This window comes from Heptranchias perlo, chromosome 8, assembly GCF_035084215.1.
Source record: "Heptranchias perlo isolate sHepPer1 chromosome 8, sHepPer1.hap1, whole genome shotgun sequence".
In the NCBI taxonomy this organism is placed as follows: Eukaryota; Metazoa; Chordata; class Chondrichthyes; order Hexanchiformes; family Hexanchidae; genus Heptranchias; species Heptranchias perlo.
Window position 1 is genome coordinate 27,611,625 of NC_090332.1, and position 18,082 is coordinate 27,629,706.

Here is an 18,082-nt window from a genome sequence, read left to right on the forward strand (position 1 = left end):
ACCCACCACTAAGCACAGCCATTCTGGGGAAATGCTGAAGATATCCATACATGGCCCATCAAACCATCTCAGAGCCTTTGGGAACATGTTAAACAGGATTTACTAGTTTTCTACAACCTTTGCAACTAAAGCAATTCCCTGTTTGATCTGTAGAAGCTGCTATCACCATACCACCCAGAGAGAAAAAAAGTCTATGAAATCATTTTTACACTTTAAACCCAAACCATTACGATTACAATCCAGACACTCGGGTAAAATCACAGGTAAGTCTACAGGGCACTGTATTTTCTAGAAACATATATATATATATGCAGTATATAAATATAATGATAAACTGAATGATTGGGAACAAGGTTTTTGTTCTGTGAACATGATCAGAACTGAGCAACTGACGGTCGTACGATGGTTTAGAATAACGAGGCGGTAAAAGAAGCTTGGTATTAACAGTACGATGTTATTCGCGATTTATGACTGGTAATCAAGTGCAAAAGGTAAACAAATCTGCTTGTCATTTCGGTGAGCTGAAGTTAGGAATGGACGAGGCTGAAGTGACACTGAAGTACCTGCAGTGCTCGCTGGACCGGAGTCCATCAATTGAGAAAGATTTTTTTACTCCACTAGATTTACGGTCTCAAAAGGACTGACTCCGTCTTGCAAGATTTTAAATTTAAACCATTTTGTGAATTGGCCGGGGTATTAATGGGTGAAGTGAAGAGACCGATTCCGAAATTCGCTGAATTGACTTTGGATGATCAACAACAACTTGCATTTATATAGCGCCTTTAACGCAGTAAAAATGTCCCAAGGCGCTTCACATGAGCGATTATCAGACAAAATTTGACCGCCCTAATCCATGTTCTTGCTACAGCATGTAAAAAAATGAGAGGGCGAGGCGCGGTCTATCAGGACATTGAACATAGCATTTTAAATGTGGAGCGATAATAACACCCTGCATTTCAATCTGCAGAAAACCGGGCACAACTTTAAATGTTATACAACATCGACCGATCCATGTTAACCAGGTCCGTGAGTAAACAGGAGGCGCGAATTAATGTAGTACAGTGTGTAACTTCAAACGTTCATTCCAGATGTGAGAGCTGGGAGACAGTGAATTATATGCACATTGAATCCTGTATGATCCACACGGCCATTCCCTTCGGCACAAGATGTTGTGTCGAGTGCTGTGTTAACACAAAACCTCTGTTGATGCTTGTTCGCCACAATATTGAGTGTAAGGTTTTGGGGAGGGCGGAGAGGTCCGTCGCAATCTCCCAGACTTTCATACAGCTGCACGGAGACCATCTGCAGAGGTCTGTGATGTAGTCTTTTACTTGCCTTACATTGACCACGTTTGGTGCAAATCATGCAGAAATAATCGAGTGCAATTTGATGCAAATCGAGCAGGGTAAATAGAAATCATGGTTTCAAGCTGAGAGACTTGAGGGAAGCGATCGCACGTCCCCCAGATGTGGCCAGGGTTGAATCCCTGCCCTGTTTTATTTATCTATGGGGCGCCTGACATCCTGAAATCAGATCGGACAGAAAAGCAAGCAAGTTAAAAAAAAAACTCCCGTTGCCACGTCTGGCTGCGTGGTCACAGACGGGTTTAAAAATTGCTCTATAAAAGGAATCCGAGAGTTTGCTTTTTTGGAGCCCGTCCCAGTGGTTTTGACAATGAAGGGTTGGTGCCTGGCTGGACTTCTTGGGAACCAATCCCTAGAGCGACCCCGCCCCGTCCCTCACACAAATACTGGGAGCATTCATTCGGCGTCTGAACAGTTTTCCTTCTATGGGGAAATGGATACTGTAGGTAGGATTCCTGGGGATATGACTGTAAGCACTCAGAAATGTTGGCATTAGCTCCCCGCATACTGGGCCAGTTTTATCAGCCGAACTACTGACGGAATTAGGTATGTCTTTGGGATTATTTTAATTAAAAACTTTTTAACGTTCATGTTTGAAGTCGTTTCGGACAGATTAAAAAAAAGGAAACTCGTTTATGTTGCACCATCTACCACAAGCGCGGGTTTTTTCCGCGGCTTTTTCTCCGTGTGTGTGTGTGGGGGGGGGGGGGGAGTGATATTTTCTTTTTGCATTTACAGTGGAAAGGCATGACGGAAAATAAAGTTTTGTTCGTAATTCGTTGACCATTTTTAATCGTCCACCGGACACGCGACACTGCGCGCCTCGTAGATCTGTACTAGCTCCTTTGGGATCCAGTATAAAAGTTGTTTTTTCTCTCTCCAAGTTAAAACACACATTAAAATGGATTTACCTATTGCCTGTGGTTTGCAATTCTAAACGCATCCTGCTTAAAATATTCCATGCCAGAACTGACTGGATTCCAAATTATATCTGGCACCAGTGATCCGCACAGAATGCACGCTGTAATATATAATCTATGTGGAGGTGGCAGCGAAATATAACAAAAAAAAATCATTGGGGAGGAAACCCCTGGTTCTGAAAAACCAAGTAATTTACAGCAGATTATTTTACCATTTGCAGGATGTGTCGCTGGGAAAGGACACGGATGATTTGATGTGTGTCTGTGTGTTTTGTTTATCTCCGATCTAAGGGCAGTTCTTTCTCCCTAAATACCAACGCTTGTTTAATATGCATGCTTTTGACGTTGTGCTTGGCTCCTCCGGGACTTAGCACACACAGAACGGATTCTGAGCCAATTCTCCTGTCCCGTTCTCACAGTGTTGTGACTACAGGAGCTCGGCTTTGCTCTCGCTTCACATCCAATCGATTCCCCTCAAGTTTTCCAGCCCGAATTGCAAGCGGAGTCGACTCTGAATGACAGGTAAGGTGTTAAAGGTGGTCATTTTTTTTTTGGTCCAGAAACGGCGACGAGATGTGTTTCCCTACGTCTAGCCAGATGCAAAAAAAAAATCCTGAAATGTAGTTGAGGTTTTCGTCGATCGAAGCGATTCAAACCGCGCGGATCGAATGGTTTCTGGTCTTTTCCCTCCGCTAAAGTTGATGGACATGGGACGAGGGATTCGCCCCACTGAGGAGAGATGGGGGAAGGAGAACGAATTGGGGTTTTTAATGAAAAGAGGGATTAACGAGAGGGGGGAAGGGAGCTAAAATTACCTGAGACGCTGCAGCAGAAAAAAATGCTAATAAAATGCAAAGATTTTTTTCCATTCGGAAGCATATTCTATAAGTATAAAGTGGACTAAATGATTGTCCTTGTTTGATTCTGCAGTACCTAGGTTGAGAAATGACATTGGTGATTTCGATGAGCAGATTATGCGATCTTCCCATTGAAGAACCCTCAGATATCCCGGAGTACGTCCCCATCTGGGAAGAATCTTTCAGCAAAACCACAGCGATCTCAAACCAGACTAAATACGGAGAGCCCACAGATCAGTCAGTAGCAGGTACCACACATCACATCACATCTCATTCGGTTGTGTTTTTCTCTTGGGTTGACATGGGACATTAATTTACAATCATGTATGTTTGGGTGTGGGAGTATTTTACACTCCAGGCTGAGAATTCGTGCCAGTCAACCACAATTGATTGGGAGGGGCAAGGTGGGCAGAAATTAATGTGATTTTCACAAGAGAAAACACAGACCTTGCTTTCCTGGCATCTTACAACTGCCTGCCATACATTTGTTTCAGCTTCTGGTGTATAGCATGTAATTGGTCTCCAACGACCTATATATGCATGTATTTTTAATATTATTGGACAACTGTCCAATTGTTGTTATTTGTGTAGATATATGTGTCATATATATATATAGCAAGAATCACTTGCAAATTATTTCTGAATAAAATGGCAGTTATAATGTCACAGTCATTAATATTTCATTCCAAACATCATCATGCACCAACAATAAAGAGGGCACTGGAAGTTGGCACCCACTCTGCCGGTCAGCCTCAGCACAAAGACAGATGCAATAAACAATAAAATTAAGTTCACAATATATATCTCAATAAAAGCAGATCCCCGGCAGTGGTTTCAAGCTGGTAATATAACAATAGGGTTCAAATGACTTTAGCTTCAGTTTCACAGTATTTGAACCTTTCATGAGTTGGAAATTTCTGGTGGCATAAAGCGTTTGCACCAGTGCCAACTGAACAAGAGGGGGCAGCAATGTCCGGAGTGCACTATAGTCTACTGCTTTTGTCCTGACCTAGACAACATTGCTGGAGGGAAAAAAAGCTATTGGGAGCACTGTTGCACTCAGGTAGTACAATCGAGTAGCTAACTGGTCGGATTGACACCGAAGAGGGACTTGCACCATATGCTGTAGGAAAGCACTGCTGGTGCGACGTGTTCATCTCGTCCACACAGAACAGATGTGAAGTTGCAGGAAGCAAGCTGGAGTCTTCATTTAAAGGTAATTTGATTCAACATTTTTTCCCTACTTTTCAGGTGTTTGGGCAGTATGGGGGACTACATTCAGTGCTTCAGTAGTACTGGATTTGACATAGAAGAACCTGCAAGAACAAGGAAGGTATGCTTGTTGTATCAGGTGCCACGTGTGGTGAACTGTCAAGTTCTACCGCTCTTCTGTGCAACAACTCGCCCAGACTAGGCACAGCTTTCCAGTAATGATAATAAGGGCACGGATAAGAAGGTTAGATTTGACACACTGTGGCAGAGCAGGGCCTTCATAAAGACCTCTGTAAAACATCACTATGTTGTAACATCACTATGGCACTATCAGTGACCATCAAATCAGTGTGGCACTTGGTTTTTAAGTGTCAGGCTCAAGCTTCTTCCAGCTAGTACTGGGAAATCTGCAGTGTTAGTCAGTTTGCTGCCTACAGATGTATCAAGGAGGTCACAGGTGCTTTATTCAGCAGGGCCAATGATTTTGTCACTTTTGCCTCTGGTGAATAGCAGCGATATGAGAGGGCAACACAATTTTGCAGAACCTCTGGCTTTCCTAGTGTGCAGAGGGTCAGTGACTGCATCCTTGTTGTCATTCAGGCTCCTGCACACAATGTTGTGCATTGTCTGAGCCCCAAAGGGATTTTTAATATCTCAGTGAGGACATGATATACAATAGGTAACACAGAATCATGCAGGGTAATGCCTGCTTCTACAGAAGTACTCAGGATGCTTTTATTTCAAGGCTACCATCTGTGCTACCCTTATTTGAAGGAGAATGAAGAATCGAAGGATAGCATCAGGAGACCAAGGCTGCACTATGCAGCAATGGCTCATGATACCTGTGCACCAACCATGGATAGAAACAGAGTACAAGTGCAACGAAGCTCATGCTACAACCAGAATGATCAAACATGGCCATTGGTACCTTCAAACAGAGCTTCATGGTCCATAACGAGGCCTCAGCATGCACCTTGGTAACCAGGATACAAAGCCATGACACATAATAGGGTGAAATCACCAATGTGAAATGAGCAGCACTACCAGCAATGCAGCCAGGAAGACTGGCACACCAGGCACTTATTTCACAACTGCAACATTTCTTAAATAGGTAAACCTTATCCATGAGGTAATGTTATTTTCAAACTTAGTTCTTCAAATGCTATTTATTGTCATTTTGTGCTGTAAGAAATGACATAAATATTCAGCACAATGTTCAAGTCAAGTGCAAGACATTAATTTTCTCTATTGCATAGTACATGAATGTTGGCAGCTTGACTTGGCATGGTGCTGCTCCTTGGTGTTGGTGCTTTATTTCAGTTATGTGACACCTAGTCTACCTTTCCTCTTATGTGAAGTGGAAGGAGTAAGTGTGTTAGCTGTTTGTAAGATTTCAGTGACAGCCTGTTGGCCTAGACTTCCCTGAGCTATATGTTGTGAAGGCGCTGCATGTGAGTTAGCTACACTGGGACCGTGTTGACTGACTGGTGTTCCCAGCTTCAAGTTACCATTCCTCCCATTCCTGGTGCAGCAAGAACTTATGTTTGAGGTTATCATCCCTTTAACTGGCTGCCTTCTCTTCCTAAGCTCTTGCAGAAGGCTTATAGCTGTTGGCCAATCATACTAACTTTTAGAAACATAGAACGGTTACAGCACGGAAGGAAGCCATTCGGTCCATCGAGTCCATGCCGGCTCTCTGAAAGAGCAATCTAGCTAGTCCCACTCCCCCGCCTTATCCCCATAGCCCTGCAAATTTTTTCCTTTCAAGTACTTATCCAGTTCCCTTTTGAAAGACATGATTGAATCAGCCTCCACCACCCCCTCAGGCAGTGCATTCCAGATCCTAACCACTCGCTGTGTGAAAAAGTTTTTCCTCATGTCACCTTTGGTTCTTTTGCCAATCACCTTAAATCTATATCCTCTGTTTCTTGACCCTTCCGCCAGTGGGAACAGTTTCTCCCTACCTACTCTGTCTAGATCCTTCATGATTTTGAATGCCTCTACCAAATCTCCTCTCAACCTTCTCTGTTCTCAGGAGAACAACCCCAGCTTCTCCAGTCTATCCACGTAACTAAAGTCCCTCATCCCTGGAATCATTCTAGTAAATCTCTTCTACACCCTCTCTAAGGCCTTCATCTCTTTCCTAAAATGTGGTGCCCAGAACTGGACACAATACTCCAGTTGTGGCCGAACCAGTGTATTATAAAGGTTCATCATGACTTCCTGGCTTTTGTACTCTATGCCTCTATTTATAAATGTAAAGAATCTTACAACACCAGGTTATAGTCCAACAATTTCCAAAAAATTGTTGGACTATAACCTGGTGTTGTAAGATTCCTTACATTTGTCCACCCCAGTCCATCACCGGCATCTCCACGTCATGGCTTCTATTTATAAAGCCCAGGATCCTGTATGCTTTTTTAACCGCTTTCTTAACCTGCCTTACCACCGTCAACGATTTGTGTACCTATATCCCCAAATCTCTATGTTCCTGTACCCCTTTGAGAATTGTGCCCTTTAGTTTACATTGGCTCTCCTTATTCTTCCTGCCGAAATGTATCACTTCATATTTTTCTGCGTTAAATTTCATCTGCCACGTGTCAGCCCATGCCACCAGCCTGTCTATATCTTCTTGAAGTCTATCACTATCCTCCTCACTGTTCACTACACTTCCAAGTTTTGTGTCAGTAACAATCAAGTCTCAACAATTTGGTGAGTAATCAGCTAGCTTTGCCTTCCCAGTGCTGTCTAAAGTGCTTAACCCCTCTTAATTATAACTCACAGCTGATGTGGAGGATTTTGTGCTGTTTCCTTCTCATTGGCTGGCCTACTGTGTGGGAGAGAATTCCCATAGTTTTGCCCACAAACTGGAAAAACAGCAATATTGTGGGTAAGGCAGCAGGAGTAAATTTTCCCAGAAATGTTTAGTAACCCACAGTTTGCCCATGAATAGTGGACCAACAACAATTTCTAGGCTAAAAAAAAATTTACTTGTAATTAGGCGTAGGTATTCTGTATTTCTCAAGATTGGTATTCCAAATGTCTGAAAATTAAAAATAATAATAATTCACAGCACTAGCACGCAATGTTCCCGGATCCATGGAAAATGCACTTAAAGTTACACTAGGAGTTTGATGACAATAGAATAGGTTGACACCTGGAATTTCTGTAGGGTTCTTCGGTGGGAGATTAACAGAACCCCTGGAGAAACGGTGTATATGGCTAAAACCAGCCACTTACACTGCATCTTGGGGATTCTGCTAATTTCCTGCCGAAGTTATGACGAGATTGGGGAAAACCCCATGGAAATGTCTTGAATGGACTTGAACGTCTCACTGATGCAGGTGAGTTTTATGCATCATTTCACTTGTGTGAAAATCCATAATACTTCATTCGTTATAAATCTTTCAAATTCACAAGAGACATGCCATAACGTACCATAACTAGTGAGATATTGTTTAATATATACATAGTACTTTGTTCTACATTCTGTGAAAATAATAACTTTATAATCTGTATGTTCTTGTAGCAAACTGTGCTTTGTGTAATTCTACTCCCGGGATGGAAGATTTTTATTGTTATTGTTATTGTTATATTTCATCTCGGACGTCACAAGCCTGTTTTTCATTCCCCAGCAAAAAAACAAGTGTATACAGAATACAATACACAAAATATGATGGCCAGGAGGTGAATTAAAGATTTGCATGGTGTCCTTCATTCTGTGCTCTGGTGTCGAGTAAACACAAGGTCACACATGTGTCTGCAATTTACCCTGACCATCTGTAAATAATAGATACAATTATCTGTCAGAAATAGCCTAATAATACTGTGTACTATATCACAGATCCATTATTCCTTCAGATTCTCCATCGTGTAGCATCTTGAAATAGCAGTGACACCACAATGTTTAAAAAAAACTGCAAAGAAATTCACCAGCCTGAATATTCTCTGTGAAATTATGATAGCAATCTCAGGCTCCATTATACAAATAAACTCTGATTAAAAAATCATAAATGTTATTAATCTGAAATAGAAGCAAAAACTGATGGGAATGCACAGGAGGTCAGTCATCATCTGGAAAAAAATAGGCTAATTTTTCAGGTTTTTACCAGTTTTGATATAGTGCCCCACCTGAATGTTAACTTATTTCCTCTTTCAGTTGTTGACTGGACTTCATAGCATTTCCAAAATTTTCTGTTTTTATGACCAACATAAAATGCTCTATCTTTTCTCCCATAGTTTACTAGGTGACCTTAACACCTCAATTGGATTGCTACTTTATGGTTCAGCAGGGGGTATCCTCAGTTTTATCATGATCATCCTCATTTTGTTCTGTGAGCATTACTGGTATATTTAGTAATAACCCGCAGCAGTAAAAAAAATAAAAGTTTCCATATGCACGAGGCACAATGCATTCCACAGTTAAGTGCATAAATTGATTCACCATAAATTGAAAACATTTATCAGCAGAGGGAAAGTTCTGAAGTATAAAATCTTCAACTTTTTGCAATAATAGTACAGTTTAGGACTTCTTAAAAGCACCGATGAGCAAACAGATCATCATTTGGAACAGTAAGAATTTGAGTAAGAGCTGCAAATTTATGCATTTAAAAAGTTATGTAATAATTGGTTCTGGTCTAGGGTCTCCTGAGCTAGGGAGCAGAAAAATCAGGCAGAATTCCCACTCCTGACTGCTATCCAGTAACTTGTGCAGGAGAATGCACACATCGATTTTAGATGAGAACAAGACTGGGCTCAGCTGATTTGCTCTTTCAGTATAGAGCCTACCAACACTCAGAGTCAAGCCTCACCCATGTAAAATGGGGATTTGGGTGAGTAACTGGAGGGTGGTTAGCATTTATGGAACTGTTACTCTAGCATGAATCAACATCTTCAGGAAAGGAAGGGGAAAAATAGGGGGAAAAATTGTGATTTTTGGTTAATAGAGTAGGCTGTTATACAAATGAATGGAAATATTCGGCTTTTATAAAAAAAAGGTGCACTTAAGTGTAGTAGACTGTGATCACTAAGTGACTCCATTTTTGCATTCTGGACCTCCAGTTCACCCATACAAGTAAATAAGCCCCAAAGTTGAAAGATTCTGCTCCCAGATGGAATCTCACTCAGTGGGAGCACAGATCAGAAAAACAGGCAGGGAGGTCAGTACAACCAATACATGAAGCTTTCAATTTCCTGGCTATTGATTTTAATGGCTGAAAAATTGGGACCACTGCAAATCAGGAAAACTGACCGTAAAGCCTGATTTTCTGATCTGCGATCCTGTCAAGCAAGAGTCTGTGCAGGAGCAGATTTTCCTAATTTTGGGGCTACAGACTATCATTTTACAATTGTTTTATCTCACATGAGAAAGAGTTTTAGGAACATAGGAACAGGAGTCCATTCAGTCCCTCAGCCTGTTTCACCATTCAGTCCCTCAGCCTGTTTCACCATTCAGTCCCTCAGCCTGTTTCACCATTCAGTCCCTCAGCCTGTTTCACCATTCAGTCCCTCAGCCTGTTCCACCATTCAGTCCCTCACCCTGTTCCACCATTCAGTCCCTCAGCCTGTTTCACCATTCAGTCCCTCAGCCTGTTTCACCATTCAGTCCCTCAGCCTGTTTCACCATTCAGTCCCTCAGCCTGTTTCACCATTCAGTCCCTCAGCCTGTTTCACCATTCAGTCCCTCAGCCTGTTTCACCATTCAGTCCCTCAGCCTGTTTCACCATTCAGTCCCTCAGCTTGTTCTACCATTCTATCAGATCATAGCTGAAATGTACCTCAACTCCATTTACGTGCCTGTGCTTCATATCCCTTGATACCCTTACCCAACAGAAATCTATTAATCTGTCTTGAAAATTTTAATTGACCCAGCATCAACAGCCTTTTAGGGAAGTGAGTTCCATATTTTCACTACTCTTTGTGTAAAAAAGTGTTTCATGATTTCATTCCTAAATGGCCTAGCTTTCATTTTAAATTATGCCCCCTTGTTCTGGAGTCCTCCACCAGAGCAAATAGTTTCTCCGTATCTACACCATCAAAGCCCTTTATCAATTTCAAAGACCTCGATTAGATCACCCCTCAACTGTCTAAATTCAAGGGAATGCAACCTGTGCTCATAATTTAATCCTTTATTTCCCGATATCATTCTGGTGAATGTATGTAAGTCATATAAAATGTCTGTTCAGAGATTGTTGGAGCAGTGGATAAAATTGAAAGATGTGTAAGATGACCTGAAATGAACAAATCCAGTATGTGAATGGAGTGGGGAGCTGAGGTAAATATATTGAGTGGAAAGGAGATTGCAGAAAACTACAGGTTGTCCTGTGCTCCACATGTCACATTTGGGTATCTGGGGAATGTATAAGCATTGATTTTATGGCCATCAGTTAGGTTGCTGGAGAGGTTCTGCACTGGAGAAGGCTGAGCTGAAGAAAAGTACTATGCAACTCTCTAAACATTAGTATTGTATTGTGAATGATTATGTACACAGAATCAGCATGTCACTAATAGGCCTACTGAAATTTACTAAACCTGACATTCACAAGATCAGAAAACAATTACGGATGAAGGAGGATTTGGCCATCGTAATTCATCTATCCAGAAACACCCTACAGACCCCCACTGCAGCATACAATTGTCTCTTGAATGATTCAAGGGATTTTTCCTCCATTCTTTATCTAGGAGTCCAATCCTTAGATTCATCACTCTTTGTGTGAAGAAGAATTTCCTGATATCAGTCCTAAATTTCCCTTTATTAGTTTGAACCTATGTCCCCTTGTTTTGCTCTCACAATTTACATTAAAGTAATATGTTGGATTTACCTTTTCCATTTGGATGATACGTTAAACCCTGTCTGCCCTTTCAGGTGGTCGTAAAAGATCCCACTCTTTTAAGAAGAGCAGTGGGGTTCCACTGGTGTCCTGGCCAACATTTGTCCCTCAACCAATACCTGAAACAGATAAGCTGATCATTTATTTCATTGTTGTACGTGGGAGTTTGCTGTGCACAAATTGGCTGCTGCCTTTCCTACATTGCAATAGTGACTACACTTCAAAAAGTACTTCATTGTTTGTAAAGCACTTTGGGACGTTCTGAGGTCATGAAAGGTGCTATATAAAATCAAGTTCCTTTTTTTCTTTAACACTAGTTGAAATGCATCCTATCACACAGAAAGTCCAGAGCAAAATAATGCTTTCCTGTGTGTGCACTACAGACACATTTTAACCCTCATTTAACACATTCACAGTGGGTTAAAAGTAATTTTTCTTCCTATGAATCTTTGAAGCTTAGTAAAGAATAGCAAAATAGTGTCACCACTGCTATATTCTATATCAGCAAAATTAGTAATGAAAATAAAGGGCTGTGTTTGTCAGTGTGTGTCATTTGAAATGCTGCTGTCGCTGTTAACAAGCATCTCATCATATGAGACAGAGCTGGTTCAAAATAGATCATAGATTAAGAGTGTTGTATTCACCCCTCAGGTCTTACTAAATTCCATTAATTTGCCCTAACTGGTACTAGATGCTGTAGTCAAAGGACTACTTAATAAAGAGCTAATGTCTTGTCTTCCATTCTATGAGACAAAAGTGGCCCAGTGGAAATTGCTCGTCCAATACCCCTTGGAATAAGGCAGCAATAATGTTCAGACAAAAAATTAAAATTAAAAAGATTGCTGTTATTATAATTCAGTGGGATGTCTAATAATTACACCTATGCTTAAATGTCAACCCTTTTACTTGGCCTTTAAAAGAACAGAGATGATTGTGTTTGTTCTTAGAATTGTGTACATATCATTATTGAAATTTCACATGTGTTTTTTTCCTCTAAATAATATGCTAATAGGATACATAAGTAAAAAAAAGTACTTTATAGACATCAGAATATTTCAGAGATCTTGGAATTGACCCAAGGACACAAGAGATTAACTGTATTAATTGTCAATCTTTTTGCATGGGAAGAAATTAAAATAAAAACATGAGGAGATTTTTAACCACATGTAGTTGCTGTATTTGATTTATTTCCACAGAATCATCTTGCAAAGGAATCTCAAATTTTCTAACAACGTCCAAGATAGCATACTTCAAACGGAAATATGTGGAAGATGAAGATCTTCATCCACCTGCTCACAGCTGCTGCCAAAGAGTAAGTTACACAAATTTATTAGAACTTCATTTTAACTTAACTTCTAGCTTGGTGTTAGGTTAGATCCAGCTTCTTTCTTTTCCTTTTTTTTCTTCTAGGCACATCTCTTGGGAATAGAGTAGGGGCATATGTTATTCTCTACATATTTAATTCCAAATTTAATCTGGTCAGTTTGGCAATTTATATCGCCACTCCACTGAGTTCTCCATTGCTTTGGGAAGGTACTGAGCTGAGACTAAACAGCTCATGAAAGGCTTAGATGAAGAAGGGTATTGAACGAGGAGTTTACATTGCATTACGTTTGCATATCTTCCAAAGCCTGAGCAAGAGAAGTATTTATGGGGGTTGTCTTGAATGCAGGAGGTATGTGGAGTGAAGACAATGACTGAAAATAGATAATTGGGGGTGGGGGGGAGGTAATGTATCCCACGAAGAAAACATAACCTCAGAAGCAAAAAAAAATGTAATTTTGAGATTTATTTACCGATTCTTCTTTCCAGATCTACTCACTGTTGCGGAAACACTTTGGAGTTTATATAGGCTTGCATGATTGGTTGATGCTGAATTCACATATTTGATCAGATTTATAATTGAATGGCCTAAGCTTGTGTAATAAATATAGACATAGAAATTACAGTAAATCAAGTAATTTCCGTGTTGCTATATAGCAGAGAATGCCATGTTCGCAACATGTGTTGACTTGTTTATTTCTATCTTTGGTTTAGGCGCGGACCTTGGCTGTTCCTGAGGATCGCACCCACATACTTCGTTTATCACTGGAAAAATTAAGGTTTATTGAAGATCCGGAAGTGTTTCTGCGACGGTCAGTGCTGATCAACAATTTACTGAAGCGGATCAGAGGGGAGATGCAGAATGACTGGTACTTATCTGCCTGCTCTTTTGGAGAGACACCACCTAATGACTGGTTCGGATCGCAGGACTCTACCTATAGGAAGCGCCTGCGGATTGCCAAAGAGTATGACAGCACCCTGCACGATTGCTGCTTTTACCAGGACCGCGGTAATCAGTACTCAATGATACCGTTCTCTGTTTATAATGGGGAGGGGGCAGCCTCTTCCCTGCCTAGCTGTTCCCGTCAAGGCATGGACTGTTCTGAAGTTTATGGAGCCCATAGTGCGCATCCCAGGATTGATCTGGCAACCAGTGCAGCATCTGACATTTATGAGAATATTGGAAAATTACGCGATAAGGAGATCGATGAGGAAGGCGAGCATCAAAAGGGAAGTGGCACAGAGAAACGTGCTTCCAGTGAAAGGGCCCTCCCCCTTGTGTGCAGTGATAAGGCGATTGATTGCTGTGCGACTGGCTTCAGAAATGATGGAATGGTTCCACCGGAATCTCAGTTAGATTCTGGCGTATTAAAGCAACATGCAGGCGATCACAAACTTTGTTGTGTAAAGGAAGCAAAATTTGAATCAGCTTGTTTTGTGATGGCAGGGGCCAATAGTTTAACAAGCATAGCGAAGAGCACATGTCGAGTCAGTGACACCTATTAGCATGAACGCCCATTACAGAAATTGCAGTTGAATCATCATGCTGATGCACTTTACACTATTCTTGAGACTAGACCTTGAAGAAAAAATAATCACAGAAGAAAATAAACCAGCGCTTTATGGGTTGGTTCGCTCACATTGTCCATCACAGCGGGTTGAGATTTTATGTAATGGACTGTGGTTTATACTGAAAGTAACAAGCATGTGATCTAAGGTGCCTTAAATTTGTTACGACAGTGTTAAAGTTTGCAGGACAATACGAGTCTTCTGTTGGGGTTAGTTGTATGAGGTTTTATACTATTTTCTTACATTTTAACTTGCCACAGAACAAAAGATCCAGTACATTCAAAGCAAGAATTCTTGATTTTAATTTAAAATTCACATTTTGAACAGATGATGTGTATATTTCAACCTATTCTGTGGATAATATTCTCCAGTAAACCAACAATGGAGTGATCTTCCCCATGAGCAAGCATTGAATTGCTTGAGCATTTCCATAGCAACGGATAGACTGCTGCAGAGAATGAATTTTGTACTGTAAGGTCCCTGAATTGGTGGCTGACTTCATATTTCATCCACATTTCTTTTAACTGTGATGCTCTATTTAACTTTTGAACTCAAAAATTAACATTTTGTTTAGCTAGTTTCCTGCTATTTGCTGAAAACCCAAAACCATTTTAATGACATAGCCATCAATGAGAACCATAAAATGATGTCTTGGTTGTAGGGACATTCAATTGTAACTGGATATTAAAACTTTGGGAGCAGTACTAGTTCATACAAGAAATGGAAAATGCTCCCCATAAAACCAATTGCATTCAAAATGATTGTCCTTTGCATTAAGGCATTAGCTTTTTTGTTGTGATCGTGGCCAACATTTATGTTTCTAATGCAAATTGTATATGCTTTTTTACAAACTGAAAAAAACAAATTATATGGGGTCCTTTTCCACGTGGTATGATAAATTGGTACATACTAGTGTTTTACAGTAAAATGTGATTTACATGTAAGATATTTATTAAACAGTAGAACATCCTACACAGGCTGAGTAGTTCAATATTAATTGTTCTTGGAATACATGGAATACTAAATCAGTGGGTTACGAGAAGGAATGGAAAATTATTAAAGACAGTGAATCAGATTTTCTCCTGCCCGAGTGCACTTGACAAAAAAAGGGTAGGATTGGTTCCAGGTAACCTAATGCACTAGGAATAAGGGAAGAACTTGCACTTAGATAGGGCCTATCACATCCGTGGGACATTCCAAAGCACATTACAGCCAACAAACTACTTTTGAAGTGTAGTCATATTTTGTAGCCAATTTCCATGCAACAATGTCTCATAAAGAACAATGAGATAAATGGGAAGTAGTGTGGCGATTGAACCCAGGATCACCTGTCTCAAAGATGAGAGCGTTACCAGTGATCCAAGCTGACGAAACTAAACTGCACAGCACAATACAAAACAATGATTTAATCCTCCATTTTTTTGTTATTTTTCCTTTCTATGTAGGTTCCTAACTCCTTTCCAAATGCTGCACACCATCCTTTAGCTGGCTGGAACAAGGAGGGGATGGGGAGGAGTGGTAAGCAAGTGACCTGCTCTATGTTGCTCAAAAGGCCACTGATTAACTGACTGGTGGTAGAAATTTGCCAGATCAGCCCCAATTGGTTACTTGCCATATAATGTGTTCCTCCCTATCATTTATTGCCTCCTGGACTGGCTCAGCCAAGATCAGGAACTCCCTGTGGAGGGAGTTACAAGGAGGAATCTATGTCCTGCCAATCTTAAATGCAACATGTCAATATGCCAATGTGCTACATCATTGGATCTGCTAGAAAACAAAGTATTTCGATTGTATTCTAAAAAGCACGTACATCACTGATGTTGCCTCAGCACCCACTTTATGAATAGTGTGTAGGAGGTACGTAGGCATGGAGTCCCCAAAAGAAAGTGCGCAATACCCTGAAAAGATGTTTTTAAAAAAACAGTCCTAGAATCTAAAAATGGTTCATATGCAGAAATCAGCTTATTGGGCACTAACAAACAACACTGTGAGTTTGTACCGTTCTCCCTTTCCTTAGGATCACAGCACTGATTTTCCATTCCTGGTGTAAATAAATCAAAAAATCTGAACACAGAATTATGGGTGCAAACCATTCATTTGTGACTTTAAGTAGACACTAGCAGGATGTGCCTGTTAAAATGTGGATTTACTCCTTCCATTTTTGTCTTGTGTTTAGAGAAAAAAAGCAGTTTCCAATAGCAAATCCATGTCTTCTATGAACCTTATACATGCCATGTCTGAAAGAGTATGTGCACGATTAACTACTATTTTATTGTGATGTCATCCATTGTCAATCACATGGGGTGCCCACTACATTCTACTACTTTTCAAAGGTGGAAAAACACCATCAGACCAAAAAATATAGGCTAAAACCAATAGTCAGGATTATTCACAAGTAGAATTAACAGAAGCAGTAAGACATGCCATAGTAAATTTTGCACATTGTGGTTTCCAGCATGGAGCCATGTTGGACAGGAGCTTTAGTCACAGACAGGTCACTTAACAATATAGAGCTGATTCTCCGAACCACACTCCCATCCAACAAAGCTCTGTGCTGGAAACCTCTTGTAAAATTTACTCTACCTAGCAAGTTATGTATTTCTTATACAGCTTGATAAGCAACAGGATTCTTGGATGAAATGGTCTTTCATAGACCTTCATGATGCAATGTTGTACTTGGATAATGTGAATTTCCAATCCACGGAGTTCAAATCTCAAGACAGAACAAAAGTTGAAAAGCGAGAGCTTGATTTATTGCCATGGCAACTTTATAGCCATAGCTTTGAAAACACAGGCAGCCTGAAAACACAACGGAACTCAGACCTTATAGGAGGTGGACTATTACTGTCTTTCTGCAAATATTTCCTTTTATTGGTTCATCTATCAGAGTAGTTGAATTTGGCTATCCCCCAGTCTGTTAGCCCACCTATGTCAACATTTGAAAACAACCAGTCCCAACCATTGGCATGACTTAATTAATTAATTAAGCAGAGATATGGACAAAGAGAATTAATCTAAGACAGTTATCATCCATTCCCACTGTCTGATTGTGCAATGAGTTGTGTGAATTGGTCACCTTTCCACGGAAACAATAGCCCCGATATTAATGGGGACACGGGAAGGGTGCGGGAGAGCCTGGTAGAGGGCTAAGAATCCGACAAGTCCGGGGACGTGGAGGCCCTGCCGATCTTAACAGCAGAGACTCATTTAAATAATTCTGTGCAGACCTCTGCCCAACAGCCGGCCAGATCGACTGGCCAGTGGGCGGGAGCAGAAATTTAGCAGCAGGAGGCTGCAGCCGGGAACCTGTGGGAATGACCCCCGGCAGTCCAGTGGGGGGCTGTCTCAGGCCTCGATCAGGACGGGAAAGGGGGAAAGCTGAGGCTGTGATCAGAGTTGGGGGGGGGGGTGAGGCTGCGATTGGGAGGGGGAGCTCGCTGATGGGCGTGATCAGGAAGGAGGGAGGCTGGGGCTGTGGTGGCTGAAGACTTCCTTGTGAGGCCTGAGGGTAGCACTCCTGCTCCTCCTGGCCCACAAGGAACTTAAAACCAGGCAAAGTTCTGAAACTTACCTGGGCAGCAGACAGCACGGGACTCCCCCCGTGTTGAGGGTAAAAATAAGTTGTGACGCCAAAGACATCATCGGGCGGTGACTTTTGCACGTTAAGTAGGCCCACGCCTGTTTTTAGCGGGAGCTTTGTCCAGGGTCTGAATCGCCTCCATAAATATTACGGCGGTTGGAGTTGGAGTTGGGTTGCTCGATTCCGTTGTGGCGGGGGGGGGGGGGGGGGGTGGTTAAAATCGAGGCCAATGAGTTTCCATTGCAGATACTACTGACTTTTTAGGTCACAGTTGTGTTATCTAAAGTCATACAAAAATATAAAAAATATGTGCATTTTTATATCACCTTTCACATATTCAGAAGATCCCAGAGCACTTCACAGCCAATTAATTACTTTTGAAGTGTTGTCACTGTTGTTTGGTAGGTAAACAATTTGCACACAAGGT

The 18,082-nt window shown here is 41.2% G+C and overlaps 1 protein-coding gene across 4 annotated transcripts; it reads left to right on the forward strand.

Annotated features, from left to right (window-relative positions):
- Positions 1-921: 921 nt before the first annotated feature.
- On the forward strand, positions 922-15,032 carry sertad4 (SERTA domain containing 4). 4 transcript variants are annotated; one of them, XM_067988316.1, is made up of 5 exons: positions 922-1,022; positions 2,704-2,806; positions 3,215-3,389; positions 12,380-12,495; positions 13,221-15,032. In XM_067988316.1, exons 3-5 carry the CDS (start codon positions 3,230-3,232, stop codon positions 14,010-14,012), a joined length of 1,068 nt encoding a protein of 355 aa, XP_067844417.1. In that variant the 5' UTR covers positions 922-1,022; positions 2,704-2,806; positions 3,215-3,229; the 3' UTR covers positions 14,013-15,032. The 4 variants fall into 4 exon arrangements, with proteins under 4 accessions (XP_067844417.1, XP_067844415.1, XP_067844418.1 ...); XM_067988314.1 differs by lacking the exon at positions 922-1,022 and adding an exon at positions 1,747-1,910; XM_067988317.1 differs by lacking the exons at positions 922-1,022; positions 2,704-2,806 and adding an exon at positions 1,747-1,910.
- The last annotated feature ends 3,050 nt before the right edge of the window (positions 15,033-18,082 follow it).